This window comes from Tachysurus vachellii, chromosome 7 (genome assembly GCF_030014155.1).
Source record: "Tachysurus vachellii isolate PV-2020 chromosome 7, HZAU_Pvac_v1, whole genome shotgun sequence".
Classification (NCBI taxonomy): domain Eukaryota; kingdom Metazoa; phylum Chordata; class Actinopteri; order Siluriformes; family Bagridae; genus Tachysurus; species Tachysurus vachellii.
In genome coordinates this window covers 24,749,162-24,761,154 of record NC_083466.1, presented here as the reverse complement: position 1 = coordinate 24,761,154, position 11,993 = coordinate 24,749,162, and the positions used below count along the sequence as shown (strand labels likewise).

At 40.9% G+C, this 11,993-nt stretch overlaps 1 protein-coding gene across 1 annotated transcript; it reads left to right on the top strand.

The window, feature by feature from the left end:
- Positions 1-1,288: 1,288 nt before the first annotated feature.
- efcab14 (EF-hand calcium binding domain 14) lies at positions 1,289-10,210 on the top strand. The gene is made up of 8 exons (XM_060875097.1): positions 1,289-2,027; positions 4,043-4,188; positions 4,374-4,519; positions 5,343-5,441; positions 5,586-5,696; positions 6,130-6,199; positions 6,293-6,418; positions 9,476-10,210. Exons 1-8 carry the CDS (start codon positions 1,831-1,833, stop codon positions 9,649-9,651), a joined length of 1,071 nt encoding a protein of 356 aa, XP_060731080.1. The 5' UTR covers positions 1,289-1,830; the 3' UTR covers positions 9,652-10,210.
- Positions 10,211-11,993: the final 1,783 nt, after the last annotated feature.

Here is an 11,993-nt window from a genome sequence, read left to right as displayed (position 1 = left end):
TCACATTTTTACTTATTATTCATTATTAAGTTATTATTGTTATTATATACTATTTATATGAACATTTTTCATCGTAGCAATAACAATATCAGCAACAATATTTATATACGTCATTAGGATTTTTGGTGTTTTAGGCGACATTGGCAGCATTAACTAATAATAAATAAACATATTTTTTTAAATAAATTGTGGTTTATTATTAATCTAACTTGTGATTGTATTACTTGTTGGTGGTAATGTTATTATTGCTGATGTTGTTGATGTTAGTGGTGTTGTCCTTAGTGGTGGTGTCATTATTGATGCTGATGATACTGGTGGTGGTTATGTTGCTCTGTAATGTTTGCATAGATAAGAATGAACAAGTGTTGTTCTTATTACAGCCAGAACTACCTGAGCAATTAAACAAAAGTATTGCTCACCTTTTTTGACCAATCACATTCGAGTATTCCCCCAAACTGTGGTATAAATACTATATAACACACAAATAAAGAACTTAAACTTTAAAGCAAAATTTCCCATGTGGACTACACCAAAAACTGAAATTTATTATTATTATTATTATTATTATTATTATTATTATTATTATTATTATTTGTAGTAGTATTATTAACAGCAGCTATGTTAATTCCTCTCCACTGCTTCTCTCTTTCTACCCATCCCGAGGCATCCAGAAATTGTACCAGCTTCGATCGTCTTCCGTGCCATAAGATTTTGGAGTCCAGTGTCACCCATATGAGGATGAGGTTCCCCTTTGAGTCCGGTTCCTCTCAAGGTTTCTTCCTTTACCATTCAAGGGTGTTTTTCCTCACCACGGTGGCTTACTGGTTAGCACGTTCGCCTCACACCTCCAGGGCTGGGGTTCGATTCCCGCCTCCACCTTGTGTGTGTGGCGTTAGCATGTTCTCCCCGTACCTTGGGGGTTTCCTCCGGGTACTCCGGTTTCCTCCCCCGGTCCAAAGAAGGTTCATGGTCCCCCGGTCCATGGTAGGTTGATTGGCATCTCTGAAAAATTGTCCCTAGTGTGTGAATGAGTGTGTGTGTGTGTGTGTGTGTGTGTGCCCTGCGATGGGTTGGCACTCCGTCCAGGGTGTATCCTGCCTTGATGCCCAATGACACCTGAGATAGGCACAGGCTCCCCGTGACCCGAGGTAGTTCGGATAAGCGGTAGTAGATGAATGAATGAATAATAATAATAATAAAGCTGTTCGTTTATAAGACCTTTATTTTGTCTGTATCGAACAGTACTTCCGCTCGCCATAACACCTGCTTTAAAAGCCCCGGTGTGACGTCACCCCGCACCGCTGTTGTTGTGCACCAGAAACGTTCAGCGGAAAAATGAAGCGGTGATTTTTAATCTTTATTATCATTTATTTTTATTTTCATTTTTTCAACATCGTCGACAATACATAACAATTACACACACGTCGGTGTGAAGTTTTATATTAAAATAATAATAACAATAATAAATAATGTACCGCACCGGACCGTTTTAAAGCAGACGCCAGCTAGCCGACTTAGCTGCTAACTCACTTAGCTAACTGCTAACAAGTCACTCAGCTAACTGCCGTTAAATAACTGCCATTTCATCACCCGCCGGCGGTGAGGGGGTTATTAACGGGGTTATTAGGGTATTATTAGGGGTTATTACATTACAGAGACACAGACAGGTGTGTGATGTGCTGACACTCGAAGCTCAGGTGAGGGAGAATTGAATAAAACTCGGTGTTTGTGTGTTTAAATATTAATCACCGAGTGACGAGTCTGGAGAAAACGCTGGATCTAGTGGGCTTGAAGCCGGGATCGGGGCCACTGCTGACCCCGCAGAAGAAGATGAAGAAGCGCAAGGAGCTCAACGCGTTGATCGGACTCGGGGACGGGAAGCGCAAGAAGCCGAAGAAGAGCTCCGGACACCGGCTACTGCTGCGGGGGGACGCGGGGGACACGGACACCGAGAGCGTCTCCAGCTCCGGGGAAGAGGACGACGAGGAGTTCAGGAGTCTCAGCCTCAGTCCGGGGGCTTTCCGCAAGTAGATATAACACACACACACACACACACACACACATACATATTACATTACAGCATTTGGCAGACGCCCTTATCCAGAGCGACATACATTATCTCATTTTTGTGCAATTGAGGGTTAAGGGCCTTGCTCAGGGGCCCAACAGTGGCAGCTTGGTGGTCCTGGGATCGAACACACAACCTTCCATTTGGTAGCCACGCACCTTAACCACTAGGCTACTCACATGCCCACATATACATGTATACACACACATACATATACACGTACACACACACACACACACAGACACGAGGTCAAAGTACTTTTATATCTGCTCTTGATTTTAAGGCACTGTCTTGGTGGCTTCAGACAGCGAAGTGTGTGTTTGTTTGTGTTCAGGTCAGGTGATCGGGGTCTTAGGTTGATTGTGAAGTTAATCGAACGGTATACAGTATAACAGTTCGAGGCTGTTCCACACGATATTTACATTTTCAACATTTAGAAGACGCCCTTATATCCAGATAGATTACATTATCTCAATAAACAATAATTAATGCACTTGTCTTGTTTGTCTTGTCCTGCACTGTTTGCACCAGGTTGCACAGTTGCACTTTATGTATCTAGGACTGCTTACTAAGTCCTTAGCCCTGTCTTTGTTTTATGTAACACCCTGATCCTGAAGAAACGTTGTCTCATTTCACTGTGTACTGCAACAGCTGTATATGGTTGAAATGACAATAAAAGCTACTTGACTTGACAATTAAGCCTCGCTCAGGGACTCAACGTTGTCAGCTTGGTGGATCGAGCCCACAACCTTCTGATTGGTAGCCCAACACCTAAACCACTAGGCTACCACACGCCCCACGTACCACGATATGGTGATACATAAAATGGTGGATTTTTCTTCCTTTATTAAACTCGAACGATCTTGCAGTAAACCTGCTGTTTTTGTTGTTCCGATCAAGTCTTGACTTTGACTCTGGTGGATGTTATTGATCCAGCCAGCTGTTGTGAAGGGGTTTTCTTCACCAGGGACAGACTTCTTCTGTCACCCACCACAGTTGTTTTCCGTCATCTTCCAGGTCTCTTAGTGTTCAGGGCTCGCCAGACAAACAGCTGGTTCGGACACAGCACACCACATGGGTTTGTTTCGGTATTTGTTCCAGCGCTGGTAGTGACTGCATATTGAGAGTTGAAAGCAACAGATTGCAAAGGAAAATGCCATGCATGCATTCAACTCTAGAGCTTCTGTAGGTGAAGGAATAACGCGCTTAAAAAAGACAGGAACCACATAAAAAGAGCCGTAGTACTCAAAGCTGAAAGTCTGCACTACGAGCTTTTATTATTTATTCAATTTTAATTCAAAATGACAGTCAATTTAAACAAATGTCCAAATGTTATTTAACTTGACTACACACAGCACAGTAATTACACAACATAATACATTCCTAGCTCTTCAAGTACTACTTCAGTTAATCATCATCATCATCATCATCATATACAGGAAGAGAGAAAGCCTCTTTACTGTGTTACAACTCAATATCTCCACAAGCAACAGCTTCACAGACAGTGAACAGCATCATAAACGTGATCTTGCCGTTGTGTCCATTCAGGGAGGACTAAAAGTAAACCTGTTAGAATCTAAAACTGTTTCTTCCATATGTCTTCCAATATTAACAGTCTGACTGAGCACTGAGCTTTACTTCAGGAAAATAACAACATTTGCAAAACCTTGCTCACTAAATTGTATTCTACGAATACATTTTGCTGTAGGGTGTGCAAACTTTTGCACCGACCTTTTGCATGAAATGACAGAGAGGTGAATGAACGGAGATAGTTGTTAAACATGTGAAGTGTGCAGTTAACCGTAATTCTGTAATAAATACGGAGATAAGGATTAAAATGGAGGTTGGTTTGTGCTGACTAACTGACGTGTGTATGTTTCTCTCTTTCTCTTTCTCCTTCTCTCTCTCTCTCTCTCTCTCTCTCTCTCTCTCTCTCTCTCTCTCTCTCTCTCTCTCTCTCTCTCAATCATGCAGGGGTTCGGCTCAGTGCTGCTCCGTGTGCTACCCCCTGTGTGTGTTCATCGTCCTGGCCGCGTGTCTCATGGCGTGTGCTGGACTCATATGGATGCAGATTGCACTTAAAGAAGACTTGGATTCGCTCAAGGAGAAACTGCGCACCAGTGCGTTCCACTTCCACTACACTTGTTTTACTCTTAATACATCCCATGTGTTATTGATCCGTACCAGGTTTAAAGTTACACTTAAAATGCAAGCGTTTTAACGTAAGGCTGCCGAGCTGTTCAGCTAGAGAGATCACTCTGTTTCAACGTGAAGGTTTTACCGATTTTCCTGCTTACGTTAACAGTGGAGTCAAGTCAGAAGGCATCTTCACACGAAATACCGAAGCTGAACGAGGATCTGAAGGCCAAACAGAGGACGCTGGAGGACATCGAGAGCGGAGACAAGGGCTTAAATAAATTATGGGCCAATCTTACAGATATTAACAGAAAGGTACGCTTAAGCACCAGCGACTGATTTCTGTGTCGAGCGCGATATCATGGGATGGCGATGTAGTTCAGGTTAATGGCGTCTTATCGAACTGATTTTCTCTTAATGCATATGATCATATTACGCTGCATCTCAGTAGTGCACTCCCATGCATAATTTACAGCTCCTTCCTTTCTTTCAGTTTCACCCTGTTTCCCTCTTATTGGCTCAGTTTTCTTAATCTGAATGAGTTTGTGACCGAAACACGTACACGTGGACGTACTGTCAAGCATTACTGAACCAAATTTATGTGTACATAAGCACTGGCATGCGGTATCATAACACCAAAACCTCCTGTCAGATCCTGTCAGAGTTTAACCCTGATTTTGCTTTTTAAGTTCTAAGGATATTTGACGTATGACCGAGTCTGTTATGGTGCAATTTTGAATCAGTTTGGAGGCAACGATTCAAATTTACCACTAAAACAGAATCTGATGTGATTCTTTAGGCATCGATTCGATATTTGATGATTCCACAGAATGTGACGCATTCAGTCTGCTGTTTGATTCTTAAGGATTCAACACCAGTACAGTCCAAATTGTCCAATGGTTTCACCCCTATTTCTGACCCATATAACTCCGTAGTCAGCTATATTAGTTCCAACAGGTTTTTTTACATGCAGGGAACTGGGTTATCGCTTTATGACTCCTTCAAGCACCTTCAAATGTTATGAAGCGTTTCATTTGTTCATTATTACCGTGATCACTATCTCATAGCAACAGCGACAGACTGTCTTGCACCCAAGTCACAGTGATATGTTTAATGAATAATTATTTTCTCTGTGAAGATAAGCACGCTGGACTCTGCTGTAAACCACCTGAAGGCCAACATTAAATCAGCATCAGATTTAATTACCCTCCCAACAACCGTAGAGGAGCTCCAGAAGGTACAAACCTGCTCGAGTCAAGTCACTAATCATCTCACCTCAAGAAATGTTTTTGTGCTTCTAAAAATGTTTTTTTTTCTTTTCCTCCTCCTCCTTTTTTTCCCCCCATTTCCTTATTTATTTTTTTGTTTCCTTCCCCTACAGAGTGTTGCCACAATAGGAAGCACACTTACTAGTGTTCAGCACGACGTAAAGATGATGCAGATTCTAATCGAGGACCAGAAGAAAGGAGAAAACAAACAGAACAGCGAAAAGGTAAGGAAATCATTTTTAGAGGTTCAGCTTCAGCGCTGCTGAATTCCGGATTCTGATTCCTCCGAAGGTGTCGATTAATAGTGTTGATAACAGGAACTAGTTTGTCTCAGATTGTTTATTCCCCAACATTAAACGTAACTGTAAGTGAATAGAACCTACACGACAATCTTTAAGACGTGAAAACAGGAAATCGCTGTGGTATAAGAACAATAAAACACATCGGGATGTGATGTTCTGGGAAACTATTTAGCTTTGTGTCCGGTTCATTCACATTGCAGTCATTGTTGATTATTTTCCTACGACGGCACTAGGACTAAAACTGTGTCTTGAATTCTTACAATGTTAGCTTTTAGCCCAGACTACGGACTAATTTATTTAACAGATGTATGTGTACAAGTATCTCAAAACTGTGTTTCTTTTATTCCTTATTAAGGCCGTTTTGTTGCCAGTGGCTCAGGATGCCAACAGCAGAACTGTGAATGAAGGAACAGCAGATGACAGCAGTACGGACCCTTTTTTTTTCTATTGTCTGTTGTATTTATTGTGCTGATTGCCTTGTCTTTAAAATCTCACTCAGATCATCTTTTTACCTTAAGGCTCTACGACATCTTCAAGTTCTGTCAACTCTCGCCATCGGCGCTTTCTCAGCAAGAACCTGTCCAATAGGGAAAAGGACGTTCCACCACAAACTCTCACGTTTCCTGGAGTCAACTCTGCTGAAGGTATCGTTTGTGACACCTTTCATACACTGCTATACACACTAGACGGCCAAAGGTACGTGGACTGTGTAGGGTTGCAAAGGGGCGGAAAGATTCCGGTAAATTTCCGGAAACTTTCCGCGGGAACTTAATTTGGGGAATTTTGGGAATATTCAAAATTGGAAACTTTACAGGAATTTATGGGAATTTATGGGAATTATTTGGAAATATAGGGAAATGTATATAAACTATATCATTTACAAACATAAATAAACATTTTGTTTGGTCATAAGCAGACGTACATGAAAGGTAATACAAATTTTAAAAATGACGTCTTGACTGATTTAATTGTAAGTAGAACTTTAATTGATTCTTTCATTGAGTAACACAAAAGCATAATAAACATTATTAGGCTTGTAATAAACTTAATAACTGTAATAAACATATTTTCCTATGACTGCTGTAAAATGAAAACATTCCCCCACCCTTGGCCTTCTAAAAAAAAGTCTCAATCAAAATGTAAAATGGAGCATTTTTTCTCAAGTTTATTAGGTCTCTGCTTCTGTGGTAGTCAAGGCCTGGAAAATGGAGGTGAATCTCCTCCTTAAGTGATATATGGAGGAAATTTTTTTATTTCAGGGGGGAGTGAGTGTGTGGGGGGGGTCATCAAATTATCTGTGTATGTGTAACACTCCTAATTTACTGCTTATTAAGAGTTAGTAAGGTAGTTATTAAGTTTAGGTATTGGGTACAATTAAGAATGTAGAATTAGGTAATGCAGAATAAGGCATTAATATGTGCTTAATAAGTACCAATAAATAGCCAATATTCTATTAATATTCATGCTAATAAGCAACTAGTTAAATGTCCCTAAAATGAAGTGTTACTGTGCATGTTATGGAAGAATGCAAGTACATGCAGGGGGTTTGGCCTCAATGGCCCTCCAGTAAGAAGTGTGACGTGTGCAATTGACCGAGGAAAGCAGGGTACAAATTCAACTTGCATTAAATCTTGTTGTTTTAAACAAAATTATGCTGCAAGATTTTTTTAAACTACATTTAAGTTCCTTGTTATAGGCAACTCCCAATTTGTTCCCATATATTCCCGTTAATTCCCATATATTCCCGTTAATTCCCATATATTCCCGTTAATTCCCATATATTCCCGTTAATTCCCATATATATTCCCTTTAATTCCCATGGAAAGTTTCCAGACTTGAAAATTCCCAGAATTTTGCAACCCTAGGACTGAGGAGATTAGTGTTCCTTTAGCTACAAGAACCTTCGTGTCGTGTTTGGTGAGGAGGTCTGGGCTGTAGTGAAGGAGAATTGGAACATGCGATACAATATTGTGCTCCAGACTTGTTTGTGTGATGGTCAGGGTGCACATACTTTTGACCATATAGTGCATCCATCGGTTCTCAACAATGATTTATTTTCTTCTTAAAATAAACGCAACAATAATGTGAATAACGTACACTGTATTTTACTTTTAATTCACTTTGTGTTGTGTTGTGATGCTCCGCTTTGAGAGAGCAAAAGCTTCATTTGTTCACACCCAGCTTGTTTCTTCTAGCCTTCTGTTCTTTACGTAAGACAGAAACCTGTTTATTATGCAAATGTAAATTTGACACAACGCCTGTCGCCCGCAGTACAAAACACCAAACGCCTCCTGAAATGAACACACACACTGGAATTTTGAGGGACGTAAGACTCCGTATATCTGCTCACAACCCATCACTGTTACACACTGACAGGCAAATCTGTCTTTTACTTTTTAGACACCTTCCTTTTTATCCGTATGGGTTTGTGTCGGCCGTACGAGCCTCTATAACAAACCAACCTACAGTCAAAACTGCTGTCATATAAAAACGAATCGACTCCTTCTGACCAACCGGAGTCGAGGTTTCAACAGTCACGTGTTGTACGGAAATAGTTCATGAACGTGTGAGTTTTTATTCCGTAAAACTGCACCAGTAGAGAATTTAAGCGAAGATGTTTGTTTGCCGTTTAAGCAAAAACATTAATAAACAGGGTTTCCGCGGGGTCATAAAAAGTCATAAATATTCATAAATTTAACAATAAGAATTTAAGGCCATAAAAAGACATTAAAACGTCCCAATTTTCCATACAAGGTCATAAAAAACATTTAGCCACGTCTTAAATTGATCTGCTCGTCCATTAATTTGTTCTTCAATCAAAATGCGCTCGCGGCGGCAATGGCATTCATTTGTTTGGCCTGTTGTAGTTCTGTATGAGGAATCTGGGTGTGATACCACCCACGCTTGAGCCCGTTGCTAACAATCGGTATCAAGCCTATTGCACTCGGTGTAAGAAGACGTTGGAGCTGTTTAGGCATAAAAGCCTTGAAGTCGCATGCAAAGTCGGAAAAGCATATCGTTGCTGTAAAAGGCCTGCAGCGGGTGCAGGCGATCCGTCAGTTTTGTTCGGCTCCGTCACTAACGTTACCCGGTCCAAGTACAGCGCGGGATTCCGTTTCTGTCGCATCCAGTGTCACACACACTGGTTTCGGATCAACCTCCACACTGAAAGCGGAGGTCCTGTGGGTGTTGAATACTATAATAATAGAATTACTCTTTAAATAATAAAACTTGTTACTTTCAATGAAAGTCAATAATAAAGACTTTTGAAAGGAATTTTAATGACTGAAGTTATTTATCGTAATTTGTGTAGGTCATAAATTCAAATCATAATGGTCATAAAAAGGTCTTAAAAAGTCTTAAATTTGACTGATTAAACCCTGCAGAAACGCTGATAAACCACCTTTTATCTTTTTCCAGTGGCTTTAGGAACTCAGTGTGACTTATAACATCCAAGTCAAAGATATTACAGCAACAGGTCAGGGGGGATAAAGCATATTTGGCCTCTACACTAAAACGGTGTGTCTGGTGGAAAGCCGACACTGTTCATCAGTAAACATGACACTATTCCTACAGTATATCCTGTTCTATCTGCAGCAGGGACTGGAGCACCTGTCAGGATTGAAGGAAACACGGTCAGAGACTTTTGTGTAATCTGTATGTTTAACTTGTCCATCAATCTCCTCGTTCTGTTCTCTCAGCTTTGGAGAAGCTCATGCGTGCCAGGCTGGAGGACAACTCCGAAGGCGTAACGTACGAGGAGCTGAGGAAGATCTTCGGCGCTTCCACTCCGGATTCCTGTCTCCTCAAGCCGTTCGACACGGATCAGGACCACAGGTACACGCTGGAGGAGCTTCGGGCTGCCGCTTCTCTCTGAGGAAACTGTTAACAAATCAGTAACCGTGCAGCCGGTGGCGTGAAGAACATTAAGACTGAGACGGAGGACGACGCGCCGCTTTCGGTGTGAACTGTTTTAACGGTGGCTAACATGGCTGCTGCACCTTGATTTGTTTGTTTGTTTGTTTGTTTGTTTGTTTTTGGTTTTTTTTCCATTTCTGTAAGCCAGTATTGGAGAGATTTAAAGACACGACCTCGCAGGAGTCAGCATCATGTTTCAGCGACCGCAGATCAGTTTTAAAACCGTCCACCGCACTCCGATGGACCTCCGATGAAGCGCTCTGGAGACTTTCTTACTAATCACCAAGGTGTAAATATGCTTGTGAATACGTAATCAGAACACGGTGCATAAGAGCTTCACGTCGGTTACTTTGACACAAGCCCAGATTTACACCCTTTTAAACGCTGTATAGGATCCAGACACATTCCTTTTCATTTTGTAGGTGTTCCCTGGGAGGCGGTGAGGAAGTGATAGAAGACATTGTGTATTTAGCAAAATGTAGCAATAATATATAAATATATTACTCTTAAGGTTATAAGATGTGTTACTGTGTGTATCCTGCAGTAATGTTTTAGGGACAAGTTTTAACACGAAAAAGAAAAAGCGATACTTCATCCTAAACCATCACTTAATAGCCACAGCTCCAAACCCAAGACTCCGAGATTAACATCACTGAGGATAAATAATTCAGTCAGAAGTGTGACCAGAGTGAGAGATTTCAGTCACTCGTCCTCCCTGTTATGTTGATTGACCTCATTTTATTATTTTTTTTTAAACATGTTTGTTGCTACCTTCTTCTTCCTCTCTTTTATCCTTCTCTTTATTTTGGTCTGGAGCTCTAGCTATTGATGCTGTTTAAGGTGAACGTTGACTTTAACAGGTAGCGAACGAAACACTGATTTACGGATGTATCTCATTTTTAATGCTAACGTCTTTCTCTCACTCACACACACACACACACACACATTCCAATCACCTTAAACCAGGGGTGTACAAACTTTAAACAATCCTAAGAAGTACTTACTGCTTTGTGTGTGCGAGTGTGTGTGTGTGTGTGTGTGTGTACAAAACAGCTCTTTTCCATCTGGGAAATGTTAATGGTATTAATTCTACAAACATTAGGTTAATGTAGGGGGAGGAGCCTTTTAAGGAAGGTCAGGGGTGGAGCTATGTGCTCTGTGTCTGTCATCATCATCATCATCATCATCATCAGAAGACCCCTGAAATATAGATGTGTAAATCTGTAGCATGGTCGTATTGCAGATCAGTGGTTTTACAATGTTTAAAAATTGTGTTCATCACAAAGACACACACACCGCACATAGCCAGAGTCACCGGTTCTAATGAAGGAACAGGACTATTGAGTGAGAGGAGAGCAGGACTTTTATTATTATTATTATTATTATTATTATTATTATTATTATTTCTCTATCTGGAGCTCAATATACAAAAGTTTGTACACCCCTCGTTTAGTAATGTAAATATAGCGTATGAATCATGTAGTCGCCCGAGCGTCAGCATCACAGCCGCAGAACCGTTTCACGCGGTAAAGGTGCAGTACAGGTACGTCCTGAACGTGAGCCGACGCTCAGGCTGGACTTTTATCCGTTTCCTGTGTTAATAAATGATTATGTGAAGGACTGGTTCAGGGAACCTGCTGGTGTAAAATATTCAGCATAATGAACGAATGAACGCACTTATGCTCGGCATGTTGCTTTTGAACGTAACATGTATAAAGGCCTAATTTATCCAAACAAGCTTGTCGTCTTTTCTTTTCTCTTCTGTGCTTTTCTGGTGTTTGTGTTTTATAATGAGCGACGAACAGGAGTCAAAAGGATTCATTTTCTATAACTGAAGGTCTGAGAGCAGTTCCAGCTGCAAGACAAATCACAGCTACAGTATATATTAAAACTTGTTTCTATAGTAACATCTTATACATGGACTTCCACAGCAGACCATTCACATAAACCAGCTTTAGAAAGGAGTCTCCGATCTTAGCTCTCGATTCTAGTTGAGTCTGAATATTATGAAAGGCTTATAAGATTGTAAACATAGCTAGTTTGCCATACTACATGCATTCGTAGTGTATGAATCACACTGTGAAGGTGTACGGGTGCCTCCTGTCTGTGGGCTGAGGCTCAGGCTGGACTTTTATGTTGCGTTAATAAACGACCGATTCTTGTCGTCACACGTTCACGCCGACGTACGTATGTGAGAGACGTAAACACGCTCACGATCACACGTCCTCAATAAAACGTCAGGATACGGTAATAAATATTTTACAGTAGTTCGTCCGTCGTGTGTTTATACTACGTTCCACG